Genomic DNA, 14,393 nt, shown 5'->3' with positions numbered 1-14,393 from the left:
ATTGCAAGAAACTTGTGATCAACGCAAGTTTATTTTTGGTCCCTCAATCAATCATATGTCTTGCAGTTAATTGCAAATTAGTGATTGATTGCTAATCTGCTCCTTGAAACAAGAAGTTGAATCTGATTTGCTACAGCTAACACTGATCTATCAGTTCTAAAATTGCAACAGAATATTTACAATTGATCGCAAATATTTTCTTGCAACAGCCCCTTAAAGTCAAGATTAAACACCAACATGCGCATGGTATCTAATGCATAAACTCGTTTATGAATATCCTTAAATGCATGTCCTCTGAGCATTATCTTCAATGTAATATTGCATGCAATTGAGAATATAAGTTTGATGTTGAGTCACACTTCTTGGTGAAACAGCCTCCTTATCTCCACAACTTCAAGACTCATTCAGACATCAGAATTCAGCAACATTTTTGTATATCAAATCAGCGGGAAATGAGGCAAAGAAAAAAAAAGTTCTGCAGAGGCAAGTAAATTTTGTTTGGTCTTTATTAAGGTAAAAAAAAAAGCTTCAAGGACCATGAAAAATTAACTTCTTTGGAAAATAATTGCCTTTGAAAAATGGTTGTAAACAAATGAAAACAATTATTGCAAAGTAGGCTGTCAAGAGTTGTGCAGATACGCTACTGACATTTATAGAGAAGGAGAATAAGAAGAAAAAGAAGAAGATCATAACTGCAGTGCTAGGGTGCAACTTCATATTATATGTTTGCATTAAGGTGTTTCATAATCTGTCTTGATCCAAACGAATGATAATTAATATTATACATCTGGCACTTCTCATTGGGATCCGGGCCCACGATCAATAGAGTAAAATACATTTTCAGAGGATTTCTGATATCTATTTTGAACAATAAAATAATGAATTATTTTTATATTTTTTTCTCACCTTTATTTTCTACAATGCAAGGACCATGACAAGCGGGTGAGAGAGGCTACCCAGCAGATGTTCATCAAGGTGGTCAGCCGGGTCAAACGTAACCTTGCCCCTCACCTCAAGGCCATCATGGGGTGCTGGTTGATGGCTCAGAATGACCCTTACGCCCCTGCAGGGTCAAGTGCAAGGGTTGCGTTCAGGACAGCTTTCACGTCGCCAGAGAAGCAGGGCAATGCAGTGGCTTTCTGCAAGACCGAGGTGCTTCAGGTATGTCTCAGTGGTGGTGGCGTTGCTTAATCATGAAGTTATATATTTTGGAAATGAATTGAATATTGGTTTCATTTGGAAGCTGGTTATACTTTGAATTGACATTAATTCGGTTTATAGCCGAATTAAAAAAAAAGTTAAATCATGTAGGAGGGTTGAACCTCCGTTTGCATTTGATAATGAGTATATGGAACTAAGCATAAATACCAAACTGAATGCACATTGCCCATGCAGTCATCTAAACAATATGTAATGAATTATAAGAACATTAAGTTTGTTACATCTTACAAATACTAATCTTCTTTAATATTGATATCTGACCTTATTGCGGCATGAAAAATGTAGCAATAATAATGTAATCCCATATCTTCTTTCTACAGCTTTACAAGGACAATCTGTTCAAGGAAACTCCTGAGACACTCAGTGATCCAAAGTAAGTTTGCCATTAATCCATTGATTTCCTAATTCTGTAATCCTCATTCGCTGCGATTGGTCTGATCTGTCTCAACTATGGAAAGCCTGTGACTGCAACAGTTAGAATGCAGTCTGTTCAAAGTGGAAAAAAAAATAGTAGAAAATGTGTAATTGCTGAGAAATAGGTAAAAGAAACATCACATTCCAACCAGATGTCAAATCTCTTTCCAAGCCATAAGGAAATGAACTGTCGCATATATGCTTCTGCGTGAGCCAAATTTCATGCGAATTGGTTAAAAACTAATCAAGTAGTTGGAACCAATAGATTTTTTCAGCTTAGATTTTATGATTTCAAAAAGTTAAGTGGCAGGTTATGCAAATAAACCAGATCTTTTTAAAAAGACTTTCTCGTGAAATCATTGTTTGCTGCAATACATTCCTGTAGCTTTAACTTCACTTTCTATTTTCTGTTGAATCAGGTCATTTTCCAAAGAGGAGCAGACTGAGAAGTACCTGAGAGTGGTGAGCTCATCTCTGCTTGCTCTCAGAGAGTTTGTCAGTCTCTTACCACAGGGACAGCTGGAAGGGAGCAAGGAAGAACTGAGCACCATTCTTTCAGAAGACAGACTCTGGAAGTATGTCAAGCATCAGTCTCCAGAGGTATTTCTATGACACCCTGTAATATAAAGCTTATTAATTGTGTGGCTGAATTTTATGATTATTTGTACAAAACAACCAATGTAATCAACAGTATGAATCAGCCTCACGATCAGTCATTAAGCTTTATGATATGGTGCGCAGAATAAAGAAAAATAAGGACTGATTTTTAGAGTTACATGTATTTAATATAATGCAGTATGAGAGAGAGGGGGAAAAATAGAGCCCAACATTGTATCTCTTTATTTATTAAGTGGGAAGTAACAAAAAATATCTGAAATAATTTCATAAGCCTCAGTCTTACTTTTACTGTTACACATGTTGTTTGTTATATCACTGTACATATAGCTTTAATATCTGCATTTTCCTTTGCATTGAAGAAAATATTTTATAATTTAATTGAGTGATTTCAAGTACAGTGTTTAAAAACACAAATCTGACTTATGATCAACTGGGGAGCCTCAAAAAAAAAGTATAGTATAGTAAAGTGATTTTTACTGACTGCCATTATAAGTTACTGAAATCCTTGCATTTGATTGGCTTAGAACAAGTAGTTAGTGAAAATCACTTTTTAATTCACGAAACACTACACTGTGGAATGTTATTAAAGATAAATACCAGCTGTGGTTATACGATCTCAAAATGAGTTCGAACAGAATCCAATGAAATTACCACCCAAGTGTCTAATATGTACATTATGAATAAAAAATGTGTGGCAAATGGCTCTGAAAGAAAATTTGTAATTGCTGAGAAGTGAGCAAAATACCGGTAAGTACAGAATTCCATCAAATGTCGGGTATTTTTCGCAGCAATATGAATACACTGTCCCACTTATGCTTTTTCTGTGTTTGTGATCATCAGAATTATCGGTTTTGAGCCAAGATTTCGTGATTTCACAAAGATAAGTTTACATTAATGTACTAGATCTAGATATATGATTACATGGTGCCAGATAACCCTGATTTAAAAGACTTTCTCATGAAATAATTATTTGCTGCTACTACTTTCTGTTACCTTTAATATTATTTGGTTTGTGTCTCTATTTAGATTCGTGGTGCTATGTACAGTTTACTAGGAACCCTCTGTAGCATGGTACCTTCTATCCTGACCCCCTACCTCCCCAAGCTTTGCCCAGCCCTCTTGGCTAGCATGAATGAAACAGACCCATTGACCGTTGGGCCACTCTGGGATGGCATTCTTAGACTCATCTCCTGTGATCTAGTAAGTCTTCAGTCCTCTATGATGTAGATTAGGTTTGTTTTATTAATTGATGATTTGTGTTGGTCAGGAGTTTTATCAACAATACCTAAATTTTTAGACAGAACAGGGGCCCCTCTAACAAAGAGTTAAGATTGATCCAACCAACCTCAACCACATGGAAATCCATCAAAGTCAATCAATTTTTTTTCTACAGGAAATTTGCACAATGTCCTTTGTAAGCAAACAGAAGCACATAGAATTTCAAGAAAATAGTGAATGTCTGAACATACATTATTTCTAGAAAATAGATGTGTACTATAGATGTTGATGTTGCTGGCTTTCCATAGTTCTTAAAGGTACAATAGCATTGTATAAAGGTACAACAGCAGCGTAGATTACATGATGAATTACCAACCAACTGGCTTATTAAGGTTTGACCTTTCCTGTCTGACCTAAAGGATTACAATTATGATTGAATAAGGAGCTGAATCAATGATTTCGATTTTGAATTGTTAAATGTTAGTAATTGCCTTTAAAGAGCAGTCATGGTGATCAGTTAATTAGTTCAAGACCCATATTGTACTGATTAAAAGACGTAAAATCAACCCTTTTTTGCCAGGATTGTTGGAGGTTTGTGAACATGAGGAAAGCAGTCCTTCCCAAGCTATGGTCTGTCCTTCGTCACGGGGGTAGCGGATGCGCCACCACCATATACCCACACCTCCTTCCGCTTCTCAGTCATCTACCTCACGAGGTCAAAGGTCAAGATGAGGCCTTCTACAGGGAATTCTTCAACAACTTCAGGGAAGGGTGAGTGCTTGAGACAAAGATGATAGATTTCGGGAAAATGTCTGAAGTAAGGCCTGGGGCCTCTTCCATAGAAAGTTGCAACTATTTGATATTATTTCACCATATGCCATATGGCACCTCCCATGGCAGCAGGGCTAAGCAGCCAATCATAATCAAGGATTCCATGGAAGTTAATAAAATTGGCAATTTATAATTGAAAGTCTTATTTAAACGGTTCTCTGATTACTGATATTTATGCCATACATGTATGTAGAACCCATTGCTGTGTTCCGGTCCTTGTATCGATTGAAATTGACATCTCTCATGTGAAAAGAAGAAAAATATATTCACTGTTTGATGGATGATGAATACCAACACATAACAAATTTATGTTCATATTATTATCATTATTGTTAGTATTATCATTCGTCAGTATGTTGTGGCCCAGTGGATTCGTCTTCTGACTTTGAAACAGAGGGTCGTGGGTTCGAACCCCAGCCATGGCGTTAATTCCTTCAGCAAGAAATTTATCCACATAGTGCTGCACTATACCCAGGTGAGGTGAATGGGTACCCGGCAGTATTAATTCCTTGAATGCACTGAGCACTGAAAGGCAGCTCGAGCTAAAGCCGGGGTAATAATAATAATAACATTGCGCCTCGGAATAGATTATTTCTAAATGGATGGCGCTATATAAATGCCTATTATTATTATTATTATTGTTATTATGTTCTGTACATATCTGTAATGTTTTTATTACCAATTACTGCTAGTAAGAACTGATTACAGAATTGAATTGACAAGTCTCAATCTGTTTGCTCTTTCACACAGACTTAGTTGTAAGAGTGTTAGTCAGAGCAGCAGTGAGAACACAGCTGTTCTGAAGTCTTTCATGGAGTGTCTTAGATACAGTATAGCACAGAATCTCTCCAGTGATAACACATCTGTTCACACCCATCTTATTGATCAACAGGTACGTTTTATTAGAGGCCAAAACGTTCAATAGTGCATTGATCAGAATGCTGAAAGTAATGCAAATGTAATTTTTTTTCTGCAATTCCTTGATAGGGTATTACTTTCAAAGCATTTCTTTCCTTAAATTTTTTTTTCTGATTGATTTTATAATTAAAACCATATCAATCACTTTGCTTGTAGTAAATGTTGCTTTTGTGCATTTTAAGTTAATGATTGATTTCAAGTCCAGTGTTGGTGTTGCACAATTGGGATTGCATTTCCTAGCTCCAAAGCGTATTTTGAGTTTACACAAATAATCCAGATCACAGTATTGACAGCTCAACACCTACTGAGTCACTTTTCAGGACCATTTTTGTTTTGATGCTTGGTGTAATACTCATGTAAAAATTGAATACCAACACCAAAAGGTCAACACTGAACTTGAAGTCACCAAATGTAACACAATTTCAGTTGATGGCTAGGACAAGACAAAAAAAAGAAAGTGCCTGTCTGTTTTTTTTTTTTTTTTTACACTATTTTTTGTTTGTCTATTGTCACAATTTTTTAAAGCTAATCTGTTACACAAAAGGGGTTTATTCTTATGAGCTATGGATATTGTGGAGTACTTCCAATTTCTGTTGCATATATTTCTATCATAAATTGTTGTTTTTAATGGAAAATGAATAAATACCTAAAAAGTGAAAACTGTGAGTGAAGATGTCTGCAATGTGATTTGAAAAAGGGTCTAATTTTGAATCAAGGGCCCTGAACGTGAAAAGTAGTGACAGAAAAATAAACTTATTTACAATGACATGTTGAGAAATTTCATATCTACATGTATGACTAGATATTTTTCTTCCCATCCAAACTTATTTATCCAATAGTCCAATATTGATCACGAGTATACAATAATAAATGAAGTATAAATCTGAATTTCATTGGCAGAACTGACTGTCTTATTCTGGTGACATCATTTTTGTGATCTATATGTGGACTTGTAAGATTTGTTGCAAAGTTGATACTTTCATCCTTTATGCATTTAGATGTATTTTGTATTTATCACCAGCTTATGCCTCTTCTGAAGTCCTCTTTGAGTGAAGAAGGCAAGGCATGGAGTGTGGTGACCATTTATCAGCAGACCGGTGCCTTGCTTAACTACCTTTATAAGCAGAAGGATGATGAGGAGAAGGGGTCACCTGCTCAACAGGTTTTGGAGTATCTGTGGTCATGCATCTCTGCTTTGTGTGTGGATCATGTGACATCGATATTGACCAATCAGGAAGCAGGATTGAATAACGTTGCAATGATCGTTGCTGTACTGAAGGTAAATTTTAAAAATAGTGAATTGTTCACGATGATTTTGATGAAATTAGTGATGATGATAAAGAAGGTAATGATAACAACGATGATTCTTCTGTTGTTCATGCTGATGGTGATGATAAAGAGGTGATGTTTTAGATTGGGATGTTGAAGATGATGATGGTGATGATGATGGTGATGATCTTCATCATGCGGATAACAATGTTGATCATGATGATGATGATGATGCTGCTGCTGATGATGTTGATAGTGATGATGATGATGTTGATAGTGATGTTAGTGATGACGATGATGATGATGATCACGATGATGATGATGATTTTGGAGATGATGTTAATGATGGTAAGGTTGATGATGATGTTGGTGATGGTGACGATGATGATTACCATGACGACGATACTTACGATTTTGGCACTGAATTTGATGATGTTTATGATGTTGATGTCCGCTGATGAAGATGGTATCGACTACTCCTTTTACTACCACCCAGAACCCTAATACAGCTGAGATCAAGAAGACGGGAGTCATTAAGAGAAGAAGCAAGGGAGCAAGGATCAGGTTTGCTGTGGAGGAGGAGGAGGAAGGAGAAGGAGGAGAAAAGGAAGACCCATCAGGTAGCTGTCTTGATAATAGACTAAATGTCGGCAATCAACAAACTAGCACTGCTCAAAGAACAGTAGAAGGTATATTGATGCTCACAATAAATGATTGATTAACAATTAAAAAAAAAATGATATAATATTGTTCACTTTGAGTTAAAATCAGACCATTTGGTACGTTTGATTGGTCAAAATAATTAACTTTTAGAGGAGAAACATGCCAATTGTAACAAGACTTCTTTCGTAGTTATAGAAAAAAAATGTTTAAAGATATTGAATTGGAATTACAAACGAGTTGTAATCTCTTCAAAAGTTTTGAATCTCCATCATTCTATTTTTTTTCCCTCTGTCATATCTATGATTTGATTTTCTCTACAATTCTTTAATTTTTTCCACTTGATTCCTTTTTGTCTCGCCTGCATAGCAGAGCGAGACTATAGGCGCCGCTTTTCCGACGGCGGCGGCGACGGCGGCGGCGGCGGCGGCGTCAACATCAAATCTTAACCTAAGGTTAAGTTTTTGAAATGACATCATAACTTAGAAAGTATATGGACCTAGTTCATGAAACTTGGACATAAGGTTAATCAAGTATTACTGAACATCCTGCCTGAGTTTCAGGTCACATGACCAAGGTCAAAGGTCATTTAGGGTCAATGAACTTAGACCATGTTGGGAAAATTATTTTCAAAATCTTAACCGAAGGTTAAGTTTTTGAAATGACATCATAACTTAGAAAGTATATGGACCTAGTTCATGAAACTTGGGCATAAGATTAATCAAGTATTAGTGAACATCCTGCTCGAGTTTCAGGTCACGTGACCAAGGTCAAAGGTCATTTAGGGTCAATGAACTTTGGTCAATTTGGAGGTATTTGTTGAATTACTATCATAACTTTGAAAATTTATGGATCTAGTCCATGAAACTTGGACATAAGGTTAATCAAGTATTAGTGAACATCCTGCCTGAGTTTCAGGTCACATGACCAAGGTCAAAGGTCATTTAGGGTCAATGAACTTTGGCCAAGTTGGGGGTATTTGTTGAATTACCATCATAACTTTGAAAATTTATGGATTTAGTTCATGAAACTTAGACATTAGGTTAATCAAGTACCACTGAATATCCTGTGCGAGTTTCAGGTCACATGACCATGGTCAATGGTCATTTAAGGTCAATGAACTTTGGCCGTGTTGGGGGTATATGTTAAATTACCATCCTAACTCTGAAAGTTTATGGATCTAGTTCATAAAACTTGGACATAAGAGTAATCAAGCATCACTGAACATCCCCTGTGAGTTTCAGGTCACAAAACCAAGTCAAAGGTCAGTTAAGGTCAATAAACTTAGGCCATGTTGGAGTAATTGTTGAAGTGCCATCATAACTTTGAAAGTTTATGGATAGAGTGAATGAAATGTGGACATGGGTGTAGTTGACAGTTCAAATGTCATTTATGGTCAATGAACATGGTATTATGTCATTATATGAATGATGTTTTTGTTAATGATTATTTTATAGTAGTTTTCAAAGTTAGCACTGCTGCTATATTAAATTGCGTAATGCAGGCGAGACTGCCAGAGGCGTTCCACTTGTTTCTCCATTGTATTTCCAATCCCTCAACTTTTTTTCACACTGCTGCACTCGGACTTGGACCAAGTGAGGTGAATGAACTTAAATGTACGGAGTGGTAACTCAAGCAAAAGTTCGGGTAATGATAGTTTTGTTTTGTTTCCCCTGGCAAGAAGTTCTATAAAATTTTATAATCATTATGATTATGATTATTATTACTATTATTATTGCTCTTGTTTCTCTTTGTCTCTTTTCCTCGCCTTTGTGTAGCATTGAGTACCGAGCCATCCATCCAACATCCCCAGCTTCCATCTCTCGTCTCTGACCTCATCCAGTCATCGTTCCACCTAGTGAAGGACTCCCTACCTCATCTCAACTTCCTAGCCCAGCTCGTCAAAACTTTCCCCACCCAAGGCACCATCCGAACCTTGCTGAAATCAGCAAGTGTGAATACAGCCAGTGTTAATCCAACTGATGTGAATTCATTTGGTGAGAATACAACTGATGTGAACACAACTGGTGTGGATACATCTGGAGTGAACACAACTGATGAGAATGCAGCTGATGCAAATGCACTTTGTGTAACCCACCCAGGAAGTGACCCCACTAGCATAGATGCCGTATCAACAGGAGATGTACAAGATAAGGAAGTAGCTGAGAGCAAGTCATTAAGTGAGAATGACAAAGATCAACAATTAAGTAGGACTAGTGAAGATGTGAAGAGCACTGAGGATGCCGGAGAAGAGGATGAGGAATCCAAAAAGGGTAAACTGGATGAGAAGGTGGAGGAGAACGAGGGGGTAGAAAAGCTGGATGATGTTAGTGATGATGATCTTCTTCCGCTGAGATGCATCTATTCATTCCTGTTACCATGGTTACTTGATGTTGAGAAGGGAAGTGATTTTAAAAAGCAGGAGAAGGTGTTAAGATTGGGAGCTGTCCTTGACATGACTGTTGCAGTTCTCTTAACCATCAACGAAGAGAATCGGATCTTGGTTTTCGATGCTGTGTGCCTCAAAGCGGAGACGTCGCAACTTCTCCATCTCACTATATGCAAGGTAATGTAGATTCATTAGTGATGATACGTTAAAATATTTTTTTTAGATTTGGAGAATGTCTACCTTGATTATGTACATGTACAAAGGAAATAGGATAATCATCAAGGTTTTGCATAGAGTTTTAATTATTATACACTATTCTAATTCATTGTTGCCTTTGTCCTTCTTTGACATGAAGGAACATTTTTTTGTTCTTTAACAGAGAGGGGGCAAAGAGTACATATACATGTAAACACAGACAGAGACATGCATCTTCGCATTTCTTCCTTGTTCTTTCTTTATTTATCCATGATGATCATTGCCCTTTCATTCTGAATAATCAATGTACAGTATATATTGTTATGGATTTTTGATTGCCTTTAGGTATTTAATTGTATGTGTAATTGTTTATGTAAATGTGCCATTTTTATTATTGTCGATAATCAAATTGTGATGGTTGCAAAGAAGTAATCAATAAAATAAATAAATACAGACACAGATGAAGGGGTTTGGAAAATGAGAGGAAAGACAGTTGGGACTAAGACATTCAAAGAGATAAGACATACAGTATAGGCACAGATAATAACTATTTATTAAAAAAAAATCTCCTTATTTTGAAAGCTTGATGTAAAAATGGAAATATACAACAGCCATGAATACATTCAAAAGCAGTTATGACTAAATTCTTAAAAAGATTAAAAAAAAATTCTATGGGAGATGAACTTAGGGTATCATGGACAATGGATGCTTGAATGTATACATCCAATAAGATGAAATTCTTGGTTTTCTTATCTTACGTACAGATGAGAGATAAACCCGAGCTATCATGGACGATGGATGCTTGGCTTCAGTCGGATCTGTTTGGTCAGAAGCTCCTACCAATCCAAGATGAACTGTGCCGTCTGACTCTTGAAGGGCAGCTTGAGTACAGCTCTGTAGGATGGAAGCTCATCTCCCTGGCCCTTTCCTCCGGCAAACATGACGGTATGACCTATTGATCATGGGGTACCTTTAGTCGGGTGTAGTATGTGCACTAACTATATGTGACTCTCTACCAAAAAACCCATAAAATGTCACCCATAATGAATTTTGAAACTTTTATGCATGTGCCCATCATAGGTGGTGCGGGAGGCATTTTTATCTCACCTGCATAGCAGAGTGAGACTATAGGCGCCGCTTTTCTGACGGCGACGGCGGCGTCAACACCAAATCTTAACCGAAGGTTAAGTTTTTGAAATGACAGCATAACTTAGGAAGTATATGGACCTAGTTCATGAAACTTATACATAAGGTTAATCAAGTATGAGTGAACATCCTGCCTGAGTTTCAGGTCACATGACCAAGGTCAAAGGTCATTTAGGGTCAATGAACTTTGGCCAAATTGGGGGTATCTGTTGAATTACCATCATATCTTTGAAAGTTTATGGATCTGATTCACGAAACTTAGGCATAAAAGTAATCAAGTATCACTGAACATCCTGTGCAAGTTTCAGGTCACATGATTAAGGTCAAAGGTCATTTAGGGTCAATGAACTTTGGCCAAATTGGGGGTATTTATTGAATTACCATCATAACTTTTAAACTTTATTGGTCAAGTTCATAAAACTTGGACATAAGAGTAATAAAGTATCACTGAACATCCTGTGTGCATTTCAGGTCACATGACCAAGGTCAAAGGTCAATGAACTTTGGCCATAATGGGGGTATCTGTTGAATTACCATTATAACTTCGAAAGTTTATGGATCTGATTCATGAAACTTGGATATAAGAGTAATCAAGTATCACTGAACATCCTGTGTGAGTTTCAGGTCACATGATTAAGGTCAAAGGTCATGTAAGGTCAATGAACTTTGGCCAAGTTGGGGGTATTTGTTGAATTACCATCATAACTTTGAAAGTTTATGGATCTGATTCATGAAACTTGGACATAAGAGTAATCAAGATCCCGTCAAAGTTTCAGGTTACATGACCAATGTCAAAGGTCATTTAAGTTTATTGGTCTAGTTCATAAAACTTGGACATAAGAGTAATCAAGTATCACTGAACATCCTTTGCGAATTTCAGGTCACATGACCAAGGTCAAAGGTCAATGAACTTTGGCAATATGGGGGGGTATCTGTTGAATTACCATAAAAACTTTGAAAGTTTATGGATCTGATTCATGAAACTTGGACATAAGAGTAATCAAGATCCCGTCAAAGTTTCAGGTCACATGACCGATGTCAAAGGTCATTTAAGTTCATTGAACTTTGGCCATTTTAGAGGTAATCATTAGATTGCTGTTATAACTTTCAAAGTTTATAGATATAGTGTATAAAATGTGGATATAGGGGTAATCAAGTATGACTGACAAGTTTTAGGTCACATGATCAAGGTCAAATGTCAATGAACGTAGTATTGTATAGGGACAGTGATTTTCCGTTTAAAAAAATTGCCTTTTCCGTTTCAGAAAATCGTAAATTCCGTTTCAGCATGTCAGAAAACGGAAATTCCGTTTCCCCATAGACTTTGTGTACACGGAAAATTGGCAATTCCGTTTACCATTCAGTAGCAATATATCACTCTCGCTGCGCTGGTCAAAATTTGTATCTGCCACTGTACCAACAACGCAGTAGAATCCGCTCTAATCGGATCTATGCAGGTACACAAAATAATTTTACAAACATATCTGACATAAATACATCCTTACCTTTCACATTATTAGCATTATTTTTTTGTTAAATTAAATTTTATCGATAATTTTGGGGGTTTTTGGACATCGTTACGACCAGTCAACGACTTTAGCCTATCCGCCATTTTGGATTTCAAGACCGGAATATCGTGCTGTTACATCTTCAGGGCAGCAACACACGACTGTGTTGTTTGTATGTGAATGTTTTCGATACGGCCGACCCCGCCGCCGGCCAAGACCCGGGACGCGGGCGAGGCCCGCGGGGTACGATCGAGAGTTGATGGAGTAAAGAGCAGTCACGACGTGTGGATTGTCATACTTTGTAGTGAAGTGAGATCGTGTTTTGTGAGGTTTTGTGGCCAGTTAATATTAGTATTTTGTTGAGATTTTGGAGTAATTACTGTTGCTGTTCTGTGTATTCTGAGGAAAAATATGTTTTCCGTGATTTTCCGTTTGAAATGGCACTTTCCGTTTCAAAAGGCAATTTCCGTGAATTCCGTCCGTTTTCCGCGATCGCGGAAAATCACTGTCCCTAATTGTATCATTATATGAATGGTGTTTTTTGTGAATAATTATTTTATAGTAGTTTTCAAAGTCAGCACTGCTACTATATTGAATCGCGTGATGCAGGTGAGACCGCCAGAGGCATTCCACTTGTTTAAAGTTTAAAAACAGCAGGGGTTCATTTAAACAAATCATAACACATGACAGTTTGATCTACTGATATTATTCAATTTGATTGACTGATGATGAACTTATGATAGAAATTTTGCATTTGTTATCATAACTAATCTTTATTAAACAGGACACAGGTCCTTAACTTAAAAATTGTATATATTCCTTGATAAAATTGATCACCAATAATCCACACATACATTGTATACATTCATTCAATAAAGAAAAAAAAAATGTGATAGCTCCTATGAATGAAGAGATTAAACAAAAAATTACCTGTTTGAAGTTTGATCTCCATTTTACAAAGTAGGTGTAGTGAAGAGCTAATGTGAGAATTTAAATGTGAGAAATTAAATTTTAAGATATTATTGAAAATTGACATTAAGATCGATGTTAGAAAGGAATATTACCATTCAGTAAAGCCAACCAATAGAAGTTAGGTACAAAAGGACAGACATGACTAGATCAAACGAATTGTCTAACACAAAGTCGATTATTCAAATAGAAGTTAATAATAATAAAATAGACGATACTCAAAGTGTAATGCAAGCATGCAGTGCATGATCAAGAGCTCACAATGAAAACATGTCTTTACTTTTTTCCTAATAGAAGAATGTTGGCATTGCAAAGGTGAACAATAAAAAAGACAAAAATAGTAAAAGAGTATTACGAAAGAGTAATGAGTATGACCTGCATGACATCAATCAAACAGCATAGTTAACTATGCACATCTATAGTACTCCTTTATCATGATAATTTGCAAGATACCAAGACATGTATTGATAATGAGTAAAGGAATACGACATGCATGGCATGTTAAGAGAACATAATTATATGAGCACAAGTCCACTTAGTATTCTAAGAATCGATCAAGAATACCAATCACCAAATACTTGGTAATTATTTTATAGGTGTGGCAAGAGCGAGCAAAAAATTTTGAGTTTATGAATTGAAAGAAGGGGCCATGCCCAACATGTTCAAACATCAAATAGATAATAGACAAGGAAGATTGCAATTTTGGTGAAACCAGCCATTGGAAGTTATTATCACCAAAGGGCAGACATTGCTTTTTCAAGCAAATTTTTAAAACAAAATGTCAATTATTCAACTTCAATGATGTTTGCTCTTTCCAGTTTTGGATGTAAACATGAGAAATATTGCTATGATTGATACAATAAAGAAGAACATGATTGCACACCTGTATTTGATGTGGGATGCTATTTGTTCAGTGATTTGTTTTAGTTTAGAGTTTGACATGTCATCAAATTTATACCATTTATGTTTTTTTTTTTTTTTTGGTAATTACTAGCATGCTCATACTCAAATAATTTGTCAAGGATCAACATCACAGA

At 36.3% G+C, this 14,393-nt stretch overlaps 1 protein-coding gene across 1 annotated transcript in view; it reads left to right on the top strand.

Annotated features, from left to right (window-relative positions):
- Window positions 1-14,393, top strand: part of LOC129259585 (E3 ubiquitin-protein ligase listerin-like) — a 41,485-nt gene that overhangs the window by 2,298 nt on the left and 24,794 nt on the right. Inside the window, exons 4-13 of the mRNA XM_064098335.1 lie at window positions 928-1,161; window positions 1,542-1,594; window positions 2,055-2,235; window positions 3,280-3,453; window positions 4,052-4,242; window positions 5,053-5,194; window positions 6,242-6,499; window positions 6,986-7,178; window positions 8,928-9,715; window positions 10,498-10,678. Of these exons, the coding sequence (XP_063954405.1) occupies window positions 928-1,161; window positions 1,542-1,594; window positions 2,055-2,235; window positions 3,280-3,453; window positions 4,052-4,242; window positions 5,053-5,194; window positions 6,242-6,499; window positions 6,986-7,178; window positions 8,928-9,715; window positions 10,498-10,678 (2,395 nt within the window). The remainder of the gene's footprint in view (window positions 1-927; window positions 1,162-1,541; window positions 1,595-2,054; window positions 2,236-3,279; window positions 3,454-4,051; window positions 4,243-5,052; window positions 5,195-6,241; window positions 6,500-6,985; window positions 7,179-8,927; window positions 9,716-10,497; window positions 10,679-14,393) is intronic.

The sequence above is a fragment of the Lytechinus pictus genome, chromosome 4 (genome assembly GCF_037042905.1).
Source record: "Lytechinus pictus isolate F3 Inbred chromosome 4, Lp3.0, whole genome shotgun sequence".
NCBI lineage: Eukaryota > Metazoa > Echinodermata > Echinoidea > Temnopleuroida > Toxopneustidae > Lytechinus > Lytechinus pictus.
The sequence above is the reverse complement of the archived record's forward strand: the minus strand, read 5'-3'. Positions and strand labels throughout refer to the sequence as shown.